This window comes from Salmo trutta, chromosome 15, assembly GCF_901001165.1.
Source record: "Salmo trutta chromosome 15, fSalTru1.1, whole genome shotgun sequence".
NCBI lineage: Eukaryota > Metazoa > Chordata > Actinopteri > Salmoniformes > Salmonidae > Salmo > Salmo trutta.
In genome coordinates this window covers 46,588,861-46,610,262 of record NC_042971.1, presented here as the reverse complement: position 1 = coordinate 46,610,262, position 21,402 = coordinate 46,588,861, and the positions used below count along the sequence as shown (strand labels likewise).

Below are 21,402 nucleotides of genomic sequence, written 5' to 3'. Positions count from 1 at the left end.
GGTCACTGAAAAACTAAAATGTAAGATCTTTTTATTTTTTTGCTGATGGTATTGACCTTATAATCTCATGTGAATTCAATGACCATAGAATAACTATTCACATCTCATCATGGGGTTAAGCTGCAGTTACGTTAAATTAGGCAGCAGTTTTCTCAGTGCAGAGAAAATCTTGCTTTTTGTCTTCTTAATCTTTTGAATAGACTAGAGAGTTTTACGCTTCATGTCTCCTCTGTGAAGGAATTCAAATCAAGTGTTTTCCTGTCTGGCTTCCCTTTCTGAGACATGTTTGTCTTAGTGGTAATTGTACCCCGACATGGAACACCAACCTGGGTATCCATCACCTGGTATAAAGATGGACATACAGTACCGACCCCATATTGTGTGAAGTGGAGACACGACATGGTGTAATTACCGGTGCTGGTTAACACTGGATCATCCAGCTGCAGACACCAAACCGTTGGAAATGTGTTCTGGCTATTTGTGTCAACAGGATGTTGACTGTAGGTGTGATAGGGTGGTGGTCTGATCACTTTCATTACAATAGCCTGTATAACAGCCTGGACTTGGAACTTGATATATAGGAACCTCACAGAGCACTAAAACCCAGGTATGACTCAAAACAACCCAAACAAACCACAAAATTCCCATTGAGCTTTGGCATCGTGAAAACAAACCACAAAATATGCTTATAGAATTAAGTTAACTAGATGTGTGTACTGATGAAATTCCTGTTAAATTCCCAACAAGGCTGTGTACTCATGCAGTTTAATATTTTAACAGTATAAGGTTTCTCTTCTCAGAGCCAGTGAAGTGATCCACCAACTGTAAAGCTTATGGAATAATCTTTAGTTTAGAGGCAACAAATAAACTACAAATGATGTTTCCAGCCACCTAAGATTGCTCTAAATGCAGCTTCTCCGTTTCGGGAACTCTTAACTCGTTCCTGAGTTTATCCCACACCAGAGAATGGTAACGGCTCCACCCCATGGTATTAACAGGTACTACCACATCTTCCCTTATGAAGGATTCAACATTTCAGCGTTTGATTCTCACAACTCTCTGTGATTAGGCTGTAGGGCGTACGAGTGCCTGGGTGAATGATTAACTACATACTTTATTTCCTTCCAAATCAGACTAACATCCAAATAAGTCAAATGACTCAGAGCTGACTCAACAAACGAGCGAGCCATTCAAACAAATGAATTAAATGGACTTCAATCAGTCAGAGATGAAAATGTCCTTCTGCTGAGATAGAGGTGGAAGGCAGAGATCAATAAGGTCCATATTGGATGCTTCCTGAGATGTGTAGCAACAGCTCTCTCTAAACAACCACGTGAATTAAAGCTGCAGCAGGGGATCAATAAAGACATGCAGGCAGCTGTAAAATGTAACTTGTCTTTGGTTTAATTAGTAATACAAACCGTGAAAAAAGCCATCATGGTTAGGCTCTGAAATGTTTGGGCCACAGAAGAGCTGAGGATATTCAGAGAGCTGGAAGCAAAGGAAACAGCAGATAGGAGAGGCACCAATGGTGTTGTTGCAGAGTGCACTTGTTGCAGAGTGAAGTCGTCGCTGAATGATGTCCTAGACGTTCAATGTCCTACTCTCCACACAACTCCAGCAGGATTTTGCGGTAATCTCCAGATGAGTCTCCCTTAACAATACAGACACACTCGGATTACTTCAAGATAACAGAACGAAATGGGCACAAATCTACATTTTAAATCATTACTCAATCTCTAGTGACCAGGGTCTCACATGGATGAAGGAATGGAGAGTCTTCCCATATGCCTTAAAGAACTCGGTCTTGATGTCCAACATGTCAATTTCAGCCCGAGCCACCATGATTCTAATCAGTACGCTGTCTGTAGTTCCCAGACCCTGAGGAGACAGGAGGGAGGGAGCTGTCAACATTCTGACAAATTCTGTCTGATAACCCACAAGTGTAGGCAGATATGCACACTTCATGGGAGAGTACGTAAAAGAAAAGGCTTCACCTTCATGGATTTGTATAACCGCTCTGCAAAGAATGCTGGCTTGTTTCGGAGACACTTCACTGCAAAAAAATAATACAGCGATATATCAGGCATGGCAGCTGAACAAGTTTTAGTTTCAAATTAGTATTATAAACTGGGTGGTTCGAGCCCTGAATGCTGATTGGCTGACAGCCATGGTATATCAGACCGTATACCATGGATATGACAAAACATGTATTTTTACTGCTCTAATTACATTGATAACCAGTTTATAATAGCAATAAGGCACCTCTGTGGTTTGTAGTACATGGCCAATATACCACGACTAAGTGCTGTATCCAGGCACCTTAGTTGCATCGTGCCTAAGAACAGTCCTTAACTGTGTATATTGGCCACCTACCACACCCCTCGTGCCTTATTGCTTAATTATAGCACTGTGCCCTCAGTCTGGTTCAGGATACTCTTTATGTGCTTATTTTCATCAGAACTGATCTGACTCTGTCAAGGCTTATCCCACTTGGCACAGATGTCAGATCAACGTCTAGTTTTTAGTGACATTTGGTTGAGTTGTCAACTAATGTGAATTCATCATGAAATCAAGTAAAAATGTAGTTAAAAAAAATGTTGGTTAAAAGTCGGGTGGGAAAGAAAATGAAATACATTTTCCATGTTGATTCAAAGTCATCACAGTGAATTTTTCAGTTGAAATTATGTGGAAACCTCGTTGATTCAACCAGTTCGACCCCCAATGGGATCTGTCTTCGGTACATTATTACAAGAGGCAGTGAAACAAATTGGATCCGTCGGACAGACCTATTGCCAGGAAAACATCCTCCAGAGAGCCAGACATCTCCCTCTTAATGCTATCCTCGATGTCCCTCCCAGAGATCTTCTGATACTCCTCAAACACTGAGGGAACGAGAGAGGGGCAGAGAGATGTGGAATCACTGTTTGAATGAGTAAGCCGTAAGCGCGTTATAAAATATTTGTTCCCCAAATCACCACAAGAGGACAGCAGAACTGTGTCTGTACGTTAATTTCTGTAGCAAAATCAATGTGGAAGTATATATTTTCTTTATTAAAGTAGAGCACTGTAAAGAGTAATAAACAATTTGAATGTTGCACTGAATCATAAAACAAAGGGCAAATTTGATCACTTCCCACTCCCAAAACAAGATCTAACAAACTCTATAATGTGGGGGCAATTACCTCGGAGTAGGTGGTTTCTGTTCCTCACACAGAGCACAGTGAGGAACTTGACCTCATCTGTTCCCCAACAAGCCTCCCCAGCCTCGTAGATCTCCTGAGAACCAACAGGAAAAGCATTTCACAAACCCAAAAGGACAATCTCCGAACACTGACTGTTTTTGGGACATACAGTGCCTTCAGAAAGTATTCACAACCCTTTACTTTTTCCACATTTTGTTGTGTTACAAAATGGGATTTAATAGTGATTTTTTTGTCAATGATCTAAACACAAAGTGGAAGACAATTTTTAACATTTAACAAAATGTAATGTAAAAAATTAAACACTAATATATCTTGATTGGTATTCAACCCCCTGAGTCAATACATTTGGCAGCAAATATAGCTGTGAGTCTTTCTGGGTAAGTCTCTAAGAGCTTTCCACAAAAATTGTCAAAGACTCCAACCACCCTAGTCATAGACTGTTCTCTCTGCTACCGTACGGCAAGCGGTACCGGAGCACCAAGTCTAGGTCCAATAGGCTTCTAAACAGCTTCTACCCCCAAGCCATAAGACTCCTGAACATCTAATCAAATGGCTACCCAGACTATTTACATTGCCCCCCCACACCCTACAGCTACTCTCTGTTATCATCTATGCATAGTCACTTTAATAACTCTACCTACATACACATATTACCTCAACTAACCGGTGCCCCCACACATTGTACCGGTACCCCCCCTGTATATAGTCTCGCTACTGTTATTTTAACTACTTGTTACTTTTATTTCTTATCTGTATTTTTTTAACTGCATTGTTGATTAGGGGCTCGTAAGTAAGCATTTCACTGCAAGGTCTACACCTGTTGTATTCGGTGCATATAACTAATTTGATTTGACACCTGGATTGTGCAAAATTTGCCCATTTTTCTTTTCAAATTTCTTCAAGCTCCGTCAAATTGGTTGTTGATCAATGTTAGACAACCATTTCCAGGTCTTGCCATAGACTTTCAAGCAGATTTAAGTAAGAAACTCCAGTGTATATTTGTTACAAACAGGATGCATGTTTTGGAATATTTTTATTCTCTACAGGCTTCCTTCTTTTCACTCCGTCAGTTAGATTAGTAGTGTGGGGTAACTACAATGTTGCTGATCCATCCATCACAGCCATTAAACTCTAACTGTTTTAAAGTCACCATTGGCTTAATGGTGAAATCCCTGACCGGTTTCCTTCCTGTCCAGCAACTGAGTTACAAAGGACGCCTGTAACTTTGTAGTGACTGGGTGTATTGATACACCATTCAAACTGTAATTAATAACTTCACCATGCTCAAAGGGACAGTCAATGTCTGCTGTTTTTATTTTTTGCCCATCTACCAATAGCTGCCCTTATTTGCGAGGCATTGGAAAACCTCCCTGGTCTTTGTGGTTGAATCAGTGTTTGAAATTCACTGCTTGACTGAGGGACCTCATAGATAATTGTATGTGTTGGGTAGAGAGATGAGGTAGTCATTATAAATCATGTTAAACACTATTATTGCACATTGATCCTGATACCCCAGCATGTCCTACTGAGTTAGACAGAGCCAGATCACCTCCTCTCTGGGTCCATATCCTCACCTTAGCATCCTGCACAGCCTGAGTCTCATTCACACTGTTGCTCTCATCTCGCCCTGCCTGTCAGTCAAAGCACAGAAGCAGATGCCATGTTAGCAATGAGTCAGATAATGACATGATCATTACCTGTTATAAGAGACCTCTAAAAACTACAAAACATCCACTATGTGTTAAACTGTACATAACGGATGAAGTGAAGGAGGACAAACTATTTCCCATACAACAATCCATGTACTGTAGTTCTGTTTGCTTTCCTTCGATTGTTGGAATGTGAAGGTGAACCAGGTGTGCATTTAGAGAGGTCAATACTGGAAGATTCTCACCGTGAGCAAAGAGACCAGAACCCTCTTGAACATTCCAGAAGTATCAGCCTCAATATCATCCTCCAGGCTCTTCCCATGTTCTGTCGTCACGTGATTGAGTAAAAATAAGTAGAAGTTATGAATGATCTAAGACCCAGTGGTCTGACTAGGCAGTTCTAACTACAACACTTGAAACGGTTTGTGAACACCCTGTCAATAGCTTTGGCAGGTAACAAAAGTTTAATATTGCTGTATAGAAAACAATAATAATTCTCATACACTGTAAAGAGGACTAGACACCGATATCTTATATCAGATTTATTCTTTATACACAGTGATCAATACTAAGGTATCGACTTGTACCATACACCGCATGTGATAAATGGGCTGCATTTACAAAGGCAGTCCAATTCGGATATTTTTTCCACTAATTGGTCTTTTGACCAATCACAGATCTTTTTCAGAGCTGTGATTGACCAAATATACAGTTTGGTCAATTTAAGACCAAATATACAGTTGAAGTCGGAAGATTACATACACTTAGGTTGGAGTCATTAAAACTTGTTTTTCAACCACTCTTGTTAAAAAATTAAAGTTTTGGCAAGTCGGTTAGGACATCTACTTTGTGCATGACACAAGTAATTGGTCCAACAATTGCTTATTGTTTCACAATTCCAGTGGGTCAGAAGTTTACATACACTAAGTTGACTGTCCCTTTAAACAGCTTGGAAAATTCCAGAAAACGTCATGGCTTTAGAAGCTTCTGATAGGCTATTTGTCATCATTTGAGTCAATTGGAGGTGTACCTGTGGATGTATTTCAAGGCCTACCTTCAAACTCAGTGCCTCTTTGCTTGACATCATGGGAAAATCAAAAGAAATCAGCCAAGACTTCAGAAAAGAGATTGTATACCTCAACAAGTCTGGTTCATCCTGGGAAAAAATTTCCAAACACCTGACGGTACCACGTTCATCTGTACAACAATAATATGCAAGTATAAACACTATGGGACCACACAGCCATCATACCAATCAGGAAGGAGACGCGTTCTATCTCCTAGAGATGAATGCACTTTGGTGTGAAAAGTGCAAATCAATCCCATAACAACAGCAAAGGACCTAGTGAAGATGCTGGAGGAAACAGGTATAAAAGTATCTATATCCACAGTAAAACGAGTCCTATATCGACATAATCTGAAAGGCCGCTCAGCAAGGAAGAAGCCACTGCTCCAAAATCGCCATAAAAAAGACAGACTACGGGTTGCAACTGCATATGGGGACGAAGATCGTACTTTTTTGGAGAAATGTCCTCTGGTCTGATGACACAGAACTAGGACTGTTTGGCCATAATGACCATCGTTATCTTTGGAGGAAAAAGGGGTAGGCTTGCAAGCTGAAGAACACCATCCCAACCGTGAAGCACGGGGGTGCCAGCATCATGTGGGGGTGCTTTGCTGCAGGAGGGACTTGTGCACTTCACAAAATAGATGGCATCATGAGGCAGGACAATTATGTGGATATATTGAAGCAACATCTCAAGACATCAGTCAGGAAGTTAAAGCTTGGTCGCAAATGGGTCTTCCAAATTGACAATGACTCCAAGCATACTTCCAAGGTTGTGGCAAAATGGCTTAAGGAAAACAAAGTCAAGGTATTGGAGTAGCCATCACAAAGCCCTGACCTCAATCCCATAAAAAAAAAAATGTGTGGGCGGAACTGAAAAAGCGTGTGAGAAAGGAGGCCTACAAACCTGACTCAATTACACCAGCTCTGTCATGAGGAATGGGCCAAAATTCACCCAACTTATTGTGGGAAGCTTGTGGAAGGCTACCCGAAACGTTTGACCCAAGTTAAACAATTTAAAGGCAACGCTACCAAATACTAATTGAGTGTATGTAAACTTCTGACCCACTGGGAATGTGATGAAAGAAATTAAAGCTGAAATAAATCACTCTACTATTATTCTGGCATTTCACATTCTTAAAATAAAGTGGTAATCCTAACTGACCTAAAACAGGGAATTTTTACTTGGATTAAATGTCAGCAATTGTGAAAAACTGAGTTTAAATGTATTTGGCTAAGGTGTTTGTAAACTTCCAACTTCAACTGTGTGTGTGTGTGTGTGTGTGTGTATATGTGTAATATATATATATATATATATATATATATATATATATATATATATATATATATATATAAATAAATCTGATTGGGCTGCCTGTTTAAACACAGCACTCTTACACAGATGAAGATTCAATACATTGCACAGAGAGGCTGTGTACTGTGATGTACCTTTCATGTAGGCCTCCGTGATCGCTCTAATTTCAGCATTCGTCCTTGAGGCCAGGATATCAATGAGAGCAGCCTCCTCTGTTCCAGAACCCTAGCATTCAGTAAAAGAGATGTGGAGAGATATGTAAATACTTCATTGAGTAATGTGAGGCAACACATTATGGGTGGTGGATGAGGTGAATAGCCCCATACAATGTCAATAGCTCTGAGACGTACAGTATTGAAAAGTGTTACATATTGTGACGGTCTCCCTGGCAGTAATAACCTCTGACCTTTATAGCCGTCCTCAGCTCGTAAGCGTCATACATAGGAGCGATCATCAGGAGGCCCAGCACCACTTTCTCAACGTTCCCCGTCAGCTCTCCCTGCAGATCATCTGCCAGGTCCTACAGGGGCATTACACATAGACATTTAAAACGGGTCCAATGGACACAATCCCCTGCCTAGTGCTCAACTTAGCATTCACGATTTCTCCAATACACTCATATCTCAGATTGTTTAACCTAGCACATTCTAGATACAATTCAACTGCCAGAAGGGTGTGGCTGCAGAGGAGTTGAACACATGACGGAGCTAGTAAAGAGTGAACCTCGTCTGTCTGGGCGTCCCCACACACTGTATGTCTCCCTGTTTCTGAACAGGAGGATTCCAATAGCAATATTTGCCCTTCCCTTTGGCAAGCATTCTCATTCAACCATGGGTCTAGATAAATTAAAGTTATTTTACCCCCCAATTCCGATCTTTTCTCATCGCTGCAACTCCCCAACGGGCTCAGGAGGCGAAGGTCGAGTCACGCGTCCTCCGAAACATGACCCGCCAAACCGCGCTTCTTAACCCGGAAGCCAGCCGCACCAATGTGTCGGAGGAAACACTGTTCACCTGAGGATCGAGATCAGCCTGCAGGTGCCCGGCCCGCCACAAGGAGTCGCTAGTTTGCCTTCCTTGACTCAATACACCTAAATTGCTTAATCTGTCATCTGACATTGTGGACCTGAGATACGTTTTCACCAGCTTTAGTGCAGAAAAACTCTGTTCACAAGAAGCAGTACTAACAGGGATTGAAACAGCCATCTTGCACAGTTTAAAGAGCTCAAAGAAAACTTATTTATAAGGCTCAATGAATAATGCCAGCTCTAGTACACTGGAGGGTCTCTGCATGCCACTATGTATTTTCCTTTCTAAAATTCTTCTGAACCGATCTAGTTCATGCCCCAAGTCCTCAATATTGGATTCATACATTCTAGCAAATGGAAACAGGGACTTCTCTTTGAGAAACACATCACTTGTAGGGTTTAGAGTTTGGATGCCATTCATTATGTCACAGTTTTTGCTAGGGAACCTTCTGTTAAGCTCATTGAGCATATGATCTAAAACAGGGTAGAAAAGGGTTGTATGAAAACAGCCTTTTTCTTGTTCTGAATCTGACCTCTGACCCACTGTACTGAGTACACCGTCTCCATTAAATTGAGAGCTTAGCTTTTTTGGTCGTTTTGCAGTATCACATTGCTCAGCTGTGTTCAACACTTCATTCCATAGGTCATCAAAAAATGACTCATCCCTGTAGTCATTGAACGTTTGAACTAAGGCTTCAACTAAATCAACAGCGTTTGACAGGTCAAGTGATGAAGACTATAGCATATCTGATAGAAATTTTGCTTGATAGAATTTCTTACAACTTCTGAATAGAAAAAAAAAACACTTGCTGATGCATGTGGTAAAATACTGTTGTGTTTCGCCTAAAGTCGTCCCTCTAGAAAATGTGTGGGTTAAATTAGTGTTCCACGTTGCCACTGTCTAATAACGGATGTAAAAAAATAACGATTACAAAGATTAGTTATGTAAAAATTATTTCATACTCCACATTTAGGGGGGCCATAAGGGGGTCCAAAATTGTTGTCACAGGGGCACTGGCCCCCCCCAGAACCGCTCGTGCCGAAAGGTTGCTGATAAGGTGAAAAAGCTGTTGATGTGCCCTTGAGGGGCGCTGTTCATAATGGCTGAGACATCGTTTCAGGGAGAGTGAGATATGCAAAAAACACATTAACAATTCACACATATAAATTCCACACTTGTACATGTGAAATAGGACAGATAAGCACCCACCAGTAGAGTAAACATTGATCAGACTTCCCTTTCGGTTTTAAATGTCGAGTTAAGCTATTATTTAACATGTCACTCTGTAATCTTCCTACTTCACTTAAACACACAATGCAGTATCCTGACTGAAACAGGTCTTCAACCCTCATGAGGAGTATTATCCACATAATCTTTGACGGTAGATAATCCTCTCTCTATCCTCTGTCCACAACACCATCTGTTTGTAAGAGTTAATGATGAACCGGAGGCACCAACTGTCAGCACAACGTCAACATTAACACCAGACAGACACCACCACACCCATAGTAACACACAAAACCACACACCAGGAACGAAGATGATAAATGTAACTATTTACACAATCCCTGCATACTCCTGCCATGCACTGAACTATATCTAATATAAGAATATCTAAATAGTCTTCCTCGATTACTGGAGCTGGCATTGTTTGGCTTTGGAAAATGTAAGAATAGTCTGATAATTCAAACTGGGATATGAGAAATGTCATAAAGAAAAGGTATTGTCCATTGCCTTTGACAGGTGCGTCAGTCATACGCAGCGGTCTTCGTCCCTCAACCAGCGCAGGGGGAATCATCGTTCTATCTGATATAAGTAAAAAATTAACACTTATTACCTTCCCCACGGTCTGCTTGTAAGCCTCCTTGATGCTTTGCCTCTGAGCAATGGTACGATGTGCCAGGACCTCAATGACAGCTGCCTCATCAGTGCCTATAAGAAAACATCACAGAGTAACATTACTGTATACCTTCGCATTATAATGCTGCATTATAAGATAAAATAACTTGCTATTGACAAAACAGCATCAATCACCATTGCAATTAAGAATACAATATTTCACACATTAACATTGGTTGAGATGTCAATGTTAAAACTTGACACTGACAGAAGTTTGACATTAAATGGCACTCATCCATAGTGTGGCTGCATTTGCAATAGAAATAATGGACAGAAATATCTCCCTGATATCACAGTTATAAAGCGCTCAACCAGAGTTCAACATGAATGCTGAACTGACACACTTCCTGTTTCCAAGCTCCTCCCCTTGGTCCCATGGGCATAGCTGTTTCTCGATGTATGTGCCATTGGTTTCTAATACATCTCACATTAGAGTAAGGTGAAGCATCAGCATTCCAAACATGGTGCCAAGATTCACCCATTTAGAGACAAATTGTGCAGGCTTTATACTATTGTACAGGCTTTTCTTCTTTTTTTTTTAAGAATTTTTTTAAATTTTTTTTCTTACAATGGTCATAGTTTTTTCTGCATTGTACAGCATAGAGACCGGTACAGATACACAATATATACAGTACCAATCAAAAGTTTGGACACACCTACTCATTCAAGGGTTTTAATTTATTTTTACTATTTTCTAAATTGTAGAATAATAGTGAAGACATTACAATTATGAAATAAGACATATGGAATCATGTAGTAATCCAAAACATGTTAAACAAAACATATTATATATATGTTTGATTCTTCAAAGTAGCCACACTGCCTTGATGACAGCTTTGCACACTCTTGGCATTCTCTCAACCAGCTTCACCTGGAATGCTTCTCCAACCGTCTTGAAGGAGTTCCCACATATGCTGAGCACTTGTTAGCTGCGTTTCCTTCCCTCTGCGGTCAGACTCATCCCAAACCATCTCAAATGGGTTGAGGTCGGGTGTTTGTGGAGGCCAGGTCATCTGATGCAGCACTCCATCACTCTCCTTCTTGGTCAAATAGCCCTTACACAGCCTGGAGGTGGGTTGGGTCATTGTAGTGGTTTCTTTGCAGCAATTCGACCATGAAGGCCTGATTCACACAGTCTCCTCTGAACAGTTGATGTGTGTCTGTTACTTGAACTCTGTGAAGCATTTATTTGGGCTGCAATTTCTGAGGCTAGTGACTCTAATGAACTCACCCTCTGCAGCAGAGGTAACTCTGGGTCTTTCTTTCCTTTGGTGGTCCTCATGAGAGCCAGTTTCATCATAGCGTTTGATGGTTTTTGCGACTGCACTTGAAGAAACTTTCAAAGTTCTTGACATTTTCCGAATTGACTGACCTTCATGTCTTAAAGTAATGATGGACTGTCGTTTTCTCTTTGTTTATTTGAGCTGTTGTTGCCATAATATGGACTTGGTCTTTTACCACATACGGCTATATTCTGTATACCAACCCTACCTTGACACAACACAACTGATTGGCTCAAATGCATTAAGAAGGAAAGAAATTCCACAAATTAACTTTTAAGAAGGCACACCTGTTCCAGGTGACTACCTCATGATGCTGGTTGAGAGAATGCCAAGAGTGTATAAAGCTGTCATCAAGGCAAAGGGTGGCTACTTTGAAGAATTTGAAATATAAAATGTATTTTGATTTGTTTAACACTTTTTTGGTTACTACATGATTCAATGTGTGGTATTTCACAGTTTTGATGTATTCACTATTATTCTACAATGTAGAAAATAATTTGTAATGGTACTGTGTGCATCAGAAAGGCAACGATAATGCAATCCTAACTTTCAAATAGAACAAGAGAAAGGCAAAATACTGTAAAGGCTACGGATGAGTCAAGTATACTGGAGTGCAGAAAGAAAGTACTCTCAGGGCACAATTAGATGAATAAATGAGATCATCAAAATGGAAAGTACAGGAACTACAGTCTGTATTGAGGTCTAGAACAAATACAAATTGTGACTGCACTTATAGTGCCTTCGGAAATAATTCAGACCCCTTGACCTTTTCCACATTATTAATTTTGAATTAAATAAAACAATTTCCTCAGCAATCTACACATACTCTATAAAGACAAAGTGAAAACAGGTTTAGAAATTTTACCAAATATATTAAAAACAAAAATACCATATTCGTGTAAGTTTTCAGACACTTTGCTATGAAATTTGAAATTGAGCTCAGGTACAGTTGAAGTCGGACGTTCACATACACTTAGGTTGGAGTCATTAAAACTCTTTTTTTTAACCACGCCAAATTTCCTGTTCACAGGTTATTTCACTGTGTCACAATTCCAAAGGGCCAGAAGTTACATACATTAATTTGACTGTGCCTTGAATCAGCTTGGAAAATCCCAGAAAATTATGTCATGGCTTTAGAAGCTTCTGATAGGCTAACTGACATCATTTGAGTCAATTGGAGGTGTACCTGTGGATGTATTTCAATTTCCAAATGCCTGAAGGTACCACGTTCATCTGTACAAACAATAGTATGCAAGTATAAACATCATGGGCCCACGCAGCCGTCATACCGCTCAGGAAGGAGACGTGTTCTGTCTCCTAGAGATGAACGTACTTTGGTGCGAAAAGTACAAATCCCAGAAAAACAGCAAAGGACCTTGTGAAGATGCTGGAGGAAACAGGTACAAAAGTATCTATATCCACAGTAAAACAAGTCCTATATCGACATAACCTGAAAGTTCGCTCAGCAAGGAAGAAGCCACTGCTCCAAAACCGCCATAAAAAAGACAGACTACGGTTTGCAACTGCACATGGGGATAAAGATCGTACTTTTTGGAGAAATGTCCTCTGGTCTGATGAAACAAAAATAGAACTGTTTGGCCATAATGACCATCGTTATCTTTGGAGGAAAAAGGGGGAAGCTTGCAAGACGAAGAACACCATCTCAACCGTGAAGCACGGTGGTGGCGGCATCATGTTGAGGGGGTGCTTTGCTGCAAGAGGGACTACTGCACTTCCCAAAATAGATAGCATCATGAGATAGGAAAATTATGTGGATATATTGAAGCAACATCTCAAGACATCAGTCAGGAAGTTAAAGCTTGGTCACAAATGGGTCTTCCAAATAGACAATGACCCCAAGCATACTTCCAAAGTTGTGGCAAAATGGCTTAAGGACAACAAAGTCATGGTATTGGAGTGGCCATCACAAAGCCTCAATCCTATAGAAAATTTGTGGGCAGAACTGAAAAAGTGTGTGCGAGCAAGGAGGCCTGGAGAAAACCTGGCACCATCCCTATGGTGAAGCAGGGTGGGGATGTTTTTCAGCGGCAGGGACTGGGAGACTAGTTTGGAATGAGGCAAAGATGAACAGAGCAAAGTACAGAGAGATCCTTGATGAAAACCTGCTCCAGAGCACTCAGGACCTCAGACTGGGGTGAAGGTTCACCCTCCAACAGGACAACTGTTACGCAGAGATCTGTCTGTACTTTGCTCTGTTCATCTTTGCCTCATTCCAAGCTAGTCTCCCAGTCCCTGCCGCTGAAAAACATCCCCACCATAGGGATAGTGCCATGTTTCCTTCAAATGTGATGCTTGGTATTCACGCCAAAGAGTTCAATCTTGGTTTCATCAAACCAGAGAATCTTGTTTCTCATGGTCTGAAGTCTTTAGGTGCTTTTTGGCAAACTCCAAGCAGGCTGTCCTGTGTCTTTTACTGAATGAATAGTGGCTTTCTTTTGGCCACTCTACCATAAAGGCCTAAATGGTGGAGTGCTGCAGAAATGGTTGTCCTTCTGGAAGGTTCTCCCAACTCCACAGAGGAGCTCTCTTGGTCACTCTGACAGAGCTCCTCTGTGGAGTTGGGAAAACCCTCCAGAAGGACAACCATTTCCAAGGAATATATTGAAACACAGGGGGAGGATGGAGTGCAGGCCAGGTGAAGCTCGGGCAGGCAGGAAACCAGGTGCCGAGGCTGAGGCTGGAGCGAGAGGGGTTGGGACAGGGTAAGAAGATCCAGAGCGGAATCCAAGGGAGAAGTAAAGTGTGGAATCCAGGGCAGAGTAGCAGGATAAGGAGACGTAAGACTGGAGACAGGGACCAGAGTCAGAGCGAGCAGAATGAGCAGAGATTACGATCTGGCAGTGTGGAAGTGGCAGGACTGAGTATTTGTAGAGGTCTTGATTATGGAACAGGTTGCATCTGGTGGGGATCTGCTCTGACTCCAGCACACCTGTCTCCGCCCATGCAATCACACACACACACAGAGACAGAGAGAGAGAGAGACAGAGAGAGAGAGACAGAGAGAGAGACAGAGAAAGAGAAAGAGAGAGCACTGGGGGAGTGGCGGCAGGTCAAGGAGACACAGGATGAGCAGAAGAGGGCGTGGCAGGAGCAGATGTAACAACAACGACCCTAAGCACACAGCCAAGACAACGCAGGAGTGGCTTCGGGACAAGTCTCAATGTCCTTGAGCGGCCCAGCCAGAGCCAGTACTTGAACCTGATCTAACATCTCTGGAGAGACCTGAAAATAGCTTTGCAGCAACGCTTCCCATTCAACCTGACAGAGCTTGAGAGGATTTGCAGAGACAAATGGGAGAAACTCCTCAAATACAGGTGTTCCAAGCTTTGTAGCATCATACCCAAGAAGACTCGAGGCTGTAATCACTTCCAAAGGTTCTTCAACAAAGTCCTGAGTAAAGGGTCTGAATACTTATGTAAATGTGATAGTTCAGTGTTATTTTTTAATAAATTTTATAAAATATCTAAATACCAGTTTTTGCTTTGTCTTTATGGTGTACTGTGTGTAGATTTATGAGGAAAGAAAGCTATTTAATCAATTTTAGAATAAGGCTGTAACCTAACAAACTGTGGAAAAAGTCAAGGGATCTGAATACTTTCCGAAGGCACTGCATAGCATACTGTATAACAGGAAGGTAGGTTTTGGCTTTCATGAAAAGTACAAACTATTTTAGGATATAACGCTTTCTGAGAAGAAAAAAAGTGATACTAACGCACACATCCGACCTATCTGACACCTCATTACGATCACTCACCAGCCCCCTTCATGGCTCCTCTCAGACGGGTCACATCCTCCTCTACATTGAAAGCAGCGGCTTCAACCACAGTTCCACGGTTGCCAATCTACAGTAGGAGAAATGTATATGGCATACGTTTAAACGGCCCATGCATTGGTATCGCAGTCACTCTCCCACTCCCTTGTAGTTTGAGACATAGGCTATGGGTACACACACGCACAAGCATACACATCTCAAAAGGTTCAGTAACAGTGATACATTTATTTTCTATATCTACCACAGGAGGTTGGTGGCACCTTAATTGGGGAGGATGGGCTCGTGGTAATGGCTGGAGCGGAATGCTACATGTTTGATGCCATTTCATGCGCTCCATTCCAGCCATTATTATGAGCCGTCCTCCCCTCAGCAGCCTCCACTGGTATCTACTGTTTACAGTGTATGCTAGACTACCTCGTCTGCTCTATGGCTGATATTTTCAAAAAGCAGGCTAGTCAGTTGGCCTACAGCAGTAAGGATTGTGTTTTTAGGGCCTATTTCCGTCACCCATCTTTATGCAAACTTGAATGAATATACTGTTGATACAGCATCTACCCCCAAGCTATAAGACTGCAGAACAATTCATCAAATGGCCGTCCGGACTATTTACATTGACTCCCCCTTTGTTATTACACTGCTGCTACTCACTGTTTATTATCTATGCGTAGTCACTTTACCCTTGCCGTACCTACATGTAGAAATGACCTCGACTAAGCTGTAAATATTTTCTTAATTCTATTTCTTTAACTGCATTGTTGGTTAAAGGCTTGTAAGTACGCATTTCACGGTAAGGTCTACACCGGTTGTATTCGGCGTATGTAACAAATACAATTTTATAAGAAAATAAACTCCAAGACTACGCAGACAAAACCTAATTCAAATGTGAGCATGCATGCAAATGTATGAAAATGTTGACCACTGTCATTCCTAGTCCAGTCACAAAGCGTACTACAGTACACACGTTGGGTGCTGGGACTTACCGCTGCCATTGTAGAGTTTCAAAACTTAATCAAGAGAAATGGGAAAGCTATGAAAAGAAAAATTGTTATTACTTCTTAGGATTCTTAGTAATGCGTTCTTCATTGAACAATGTGGTGAGCTTTAAAAGCAGATGAAACAGCATTGCTCTCTCATTAATACTGTATGCAGTTGTGAAAAGTTTAGTAAAAATACTTTAAAGTACTACTGATATCATTTTTGGGGGTATTTTAAAAACTTTTACTTCATTACATTCCTAAAGAAAGTAATGTACATTTTACTCCATATATTTTTCCTGACACCAAAAATTACTGGTCACATTTTGAATGCTTAGCAGGACAGAAAATGGTCCAATTCACACACTTATCAAGTCATCCCTACTGCCTCTCATCTGGCGGACTCACTAAACACAAATGCTTCATATGTAAATGATGTCTGAGTGTTGGAGTGTGCCCCTGGCTATCCATAAATTTAAAAAACAAGAAGATTGTGCCATCTGGTTTTCCTAATTCAAGGAATTTTTAATTATTCATACCTTGACTTTTGATACTGAAGTATATTTTAGCAATTACATTTACTTTTGATACTTAAGTATATTTAAAACCAAATACTTTTAGACTTTTCCTCAAGTAGTATTTTGCTGGGGGACTTTCCCTTGAGTCATTTTCTATTAAGATATGTTTACTTTTACTCAAGTATGACAATTGGATACTTTTTCCACTACTGACTGTGTGCGATCACCCAAAACACATTTCATCATCCAGTCTTCCCAGTGGAACAATCTTCACAGGTCAACTAATTACACACACACACGCCTGTAATTACACTACTCAGTAAGAGAGGGCCAGTGGGCATTTAGCTAGTGTTCCATTCTAAGAGACCAGCTTTACCCACTGAAACAATTAGCTCACAACCGTTCCCCGAAAGTCCAATTGAGACAAAATACATCAGTCTCTGGGCAGGGCATATTGCCTCAGGCGGTCACTAGTTTACGTTGATAATTATTCTAATAACATAGTGAAATGCAAAAATATATATTTTAGTCCAGGGGTGTTATCCGTATTGTGCCGCTGGAACATTAGCCAAGGATAACAACTCTTTAACTGTGTACATCTGGTCCGTTAAGCCTGCTGCGTTATGCTAGTTTGGGGTGAAAATACCTGGTACAACAAGAACCCTTTTGACATCTGCCTCTGTCCCACTGCCACATCAAAACATTAGAAATAGCCTACTAGATAGACAGTACATTCTTTCAATATGATCACCCATGCACATTCTGCGGATAATGCTGATGGTGTATTTAGAGCAGCTTTTACGTCAAAATGACCATTAGCCCACTGGAGTAAATGCAACCAATGAAATGCAGTTCACAAAATTACCACTACGCAGGCACTACAAATCTTTCGTAAATATAGGTAAATATGGAGACATTGTTACCCAACACAGTTCTTATAATTAGTTTGTTAGTTGTTTCCAAGTTCCACTGATTGTGGGTGTAATGTTAAGGATCAATTAAATCAACCCAACAATAGGTCTCAGGAAGCGATGTCTGTCAGCTGGCGGCCAGCAATGGAAGAATAACTTCTGAGGTTTAGTTTATGTTCGAGACACACCCTTGAATGTGTCAGAAATAATATTCTAAAACTTCGAGTAAAAAAAAAGAAAACACGAATCTATAGCTTATTTGTGCCTATTTTAACCTCATCCTAAAATAAAATGACAGTAAAATATTAACTTACAAATGAGGAAGAATGGAGTTGTGACAAAACGGAACTCTTCTGAGAACGGAACGTCGGCTTTAAAACGCAGCCCAGTGGCTGACACAGAGAGGTTTTCGGTCCCACCCCTTTATACTTACACTAGCGCAGGTCACATTATATTTCACATCTCTCTGAATGGTACCTTGGCCTTTTGCTTACCACCTAGATCTCTCTGCAACATACTTATTGTATTTTATTTGTACTATGCTTCAAGAGGACAAATAGCCAGTCATCCCATATACTAGATTGGAATATACAAATAGGGGAAAAAGTTAATTTCATTAACCAGGTTCCCATCCAACCATTTCATGCGGATGAATTACCTGACGCATGAAAAAGTGATGTAAACATGATATGCCGGTACAATTTATAAATTGTTGGATCTTTGTGTCGGTGAAATGAATAATGTGAGAATGGCGGTGGAAACGCCTTTATGCGCAAATATTGATATAATAACCAGAAGTAATAGTGGAGTCACGTGATGATATGATGTGTTGTTAATTGGGAGAGAGGTATTGCTTTATTTGTTTTTCAAACCAGGTTTGCGGAAGGTTTTCAGACCCTTTTACTTTTTCCACATTTTGTTACATTACAGCCTTATTCTAAATGTATATAATGAAATATTTTCCTCAATCTACACACAATACCCCATAATGACAAAGAAAAACCAGGTTTAGACATTTTTGCAAATGTATTACAAATTAAAAACGTAAATATCACATTTACATAAGTATTCAGACCCTTTACTCTGTATTTTGTTGCAGCACCTTTGGCATTGATTACAGCATCGAGTCTTCTTGAGTATGACGATATAAGCTTGGCACACATGTATTTGGGTACTTTCTCCCATTCTTCTCTGCATATCCTCTCAAGCTCTGTCAGGTTGGATGGGGAGCATTGCTGCACAGCTATTTTCAGGGCTCTCCAGACATGTTCAGAGACTTGTCCCGAAGTCACTGCTGCGTTGTCTTGGCTGTGTGCTTTGGGTCGTTGTACTGTTGGAAGGTGAACCTTTGCCCCAGTCTGAGGTCCTGAGTGCTCCGGAGCAGGTTTTCATCAAGGATATCTCTGTACTTTGCTTCATTCATCTTTGCCTCGATCCTGACTAGTCTCTCAGTCCCTGCCGCTGAAAAACATCCCCACAGCATGCTTCCACCACCATGCTTCACGGTAGGGATGGTGTCAGGTTTCCCCCAGATGTGACGGTTGGCATTCAGGCCAAAGAGTTCAATCTTGGTGTCATCAGACCAGAGAATCTTGTTTCTCATGGTCTGAGAGTCTTTAGGTGCCTTTTGGCAAACTCCAAGCGGGCTGTCACGTGGATTTTACTGAGGAGTGGCTTCCGTCTGGCCCACTTTACCATAAAGGCCTGATTGGTGGAGTGCTGCAGAGATGGTTGGCCTTCAGAAAGGTTCTCCCATCTCCACAGAGGAACTCTAGAGCTCTGTCAGAGTGACCATCAGGTTCTTGGTCACCTCCCTGACCCTTCTTCCCCAATTGCTCAGTTTGGCCAGGTGGCCAGCTCTAAGAAGAGTCCAAACTTCTTCCATTTAAGAATGATGGAGGCCACTGTGTTCTTGGGGACCTTTAATGCTGCAGAAATATTTTGGTACAATTCCCCAGATCTGTACCTCAACACAATCCTGTCTCTGAGCTCTACAGACAATTCCTTTGACCTCATGGCTTGGTTTTCACTCTGACATGCACTATTTCTTCTTCAATGAGGTTTAATTGTGGTTGACATACAATATGCTGTATTACTGCCACCTAGTAGACTGAAGTACAACTCCCTTATACTTTGCTTGAAAAAATGAATACATAAATACCCTACCATCTAACACTACACTCATAAAAAATTCAAAAAATAAATAAAAATAACATCACCCAACTCCACTATTTAAATCTATTTAGTCCTACCTCAATGCCAACAACCTGAAAGGATGGGACAACACCACTTAACACACCCGGTAACTCTTCTGATGTCAAGACTCGCACACCCAAATACCCCTCTGCAGCCGCCACCACAACCTCAATTTTCTGCGACTGACCTGCAGTACAGTTGATAACCATTGCTATAAATGCTAAAAATCCAATCTTACTGAAACATATCACTTACTGGCCTATCCCTCTGTACTCGTACAGATATTTTACTCACACTACTTCCTCCCTGTCACGACTTCCACCGAAGTAATTTCCTCTCCTTGTTTGGGCGGTGTTCGGAGGTCGGCGTCACCGGTCTTCTAGCCATCGTCGATCCACCTTTCATTTTCCATTTGTTTTGTCTTGTTTTCCTACACACCTGGTTTCCATTTGCCTCATTATTTGTTGTGTATTTAACCCTCTGTTCCCCCCATGTCTTTGTGTGGGATTGTTTGTTGAAAGTGCTTGTGCACTTGTTTACTGGTGTGCGTCGGGTTTTTGTACCCATATTCTGTTGTATTTTTATGCTGTTGGTTTTTGGATTAAACTGCTCCGGCTACTATCCAGTTCTGCTCTCCTGCATCTGACTTCCCTGCCACCAGTTACGCACCCCCTTACAGAATCCCACATCACCATATGGAGTCAGCAGGAGCAGGTGCCCCTGGTATAGGGGTCGAGGAGCGCGTCCAGGAGCAAGCGGCGATGATCCACCATCTTGGCGCCGCCATGGACCGCGTTGTCCAAACCCTGGACAGCTGGGAGAGACAGGGAGTTCCTCCAGCACCTCTCCCAGCACAACCAGGGCCTCCACTACTCGCCTCCCTTTCACCCGGTCCAAGAAGGATTCGTCTCACCCTTCCCCTCCCCGGGAGTACGACAGGACGGCTGCACGCTGCCAGGGTTTCCTATTGCAGCTAGAGCTCTACCTGGCAACCGTCCACCCGGCTCATTCGGGCGGTGAGAGGGTGTCTGCCCTCGTCTCATGCCTCTCAGGGAAAGCCCTGGAGTGGGCCAATGTTGTGTGGGGAGAAGGAGATGTGGCGCTGGACCATTTCGAGGATTTCACCCGCCGTTTCCGGGCCGTCTTCGACCACCCGCCCGAGGGTAGAGCGGCGGGTGAACGTCTCTACCACCTGAGGCAGGGGACGAGGAGCGTCCAGGAGTTCGCCATGGACATTCACACCCTGGCCTCCGGCGCGGGATGGAGCGACAGGGCCCTGCTCGACCACTATCCATGCAGTTTGCGCGAGGACGTCCGTCGGGAGTTAGCCTGCAGGGACACCACCCTCACCTTCGACCAGCTGGTGGACCTGTCTATTCGGTTGGATAACCTGCTGGCTACCCGCGGACATCCAAAGCGGGGTCTGTCGGTTCCATCCCCCAGCACCACCGCTCCGATGCCCATGGAGCTGGGAGGTGCTGTGCGCAGGGAGACCAGAGGAGGTTCCGTCTCGTGCACCATCTGTGGCCGCAGAGGTCACACTGCTGGTCGGTGCCGGGTTGGT

General features: G+C 42.1%; 1 protein-coding gene across 1 annotated transcript; it reads right to left on the bottom strand.

Annotated features, from left to right (window-relative positions):
• Positions 1 to 1,379: 1,379 nt before the first annotated feature.
• LOC115149163 (annexin A4) lies at positions 1,380 to 18,043 on the bottom strand. Its single transcript, XM_029691749.1, has 13 exons — positions 17,957 to 18,043; positions 16,220 to 16,266; positions 15,222 to 15,309; positions 10,102 to 10,196; positions 7,643 to 7,756; positions 7,371 to 7,461; positions 5,101 to 5,180; positions 4,781 to 4,837; positions 3,186 to 3,279; positions 2,790 to 2,885; positions 1,998 to 2,056; positions 1,759 to 1,881; positions 1,380 to 1,654 (listed from the first exon to the last, which is right to left on the bottom strand). Exons 2-13 carry the CDS (start codon positions 16,226 to 16,228, stop codon positions 1,601 to 1,603), a joined length of 960 nt encoding a protein of 319 aa, XP_029547609.1. The 5' UTR covers positions 16,229 to 16,266; positions 17,957 to 18,043; the 3' UTR covers positions 1,380 to 1,600.
• Between the last annotated feature and the right edge of the window lie 3,359 nt (positions 18,044 to 21,402).

Coding starts and splice junctions, on each gene's coding strand:
- LOC115149163 (XM_029691749.1), bottom strand. Junction 7,462..7,642: donor AGCTGAGGACGGCTATAAAG/GTCAGAGGTTAT, acceptor ACTGAATGCTAG/GGTTCTGGAACAGAGGAGGC. Junction 5,181..7,370: donor CACGGAGGCCTACATGAAAG/GTACATCACAGT, acceptor ACGTGACGACAG/AACATGGGAAGAGCCTGGAG.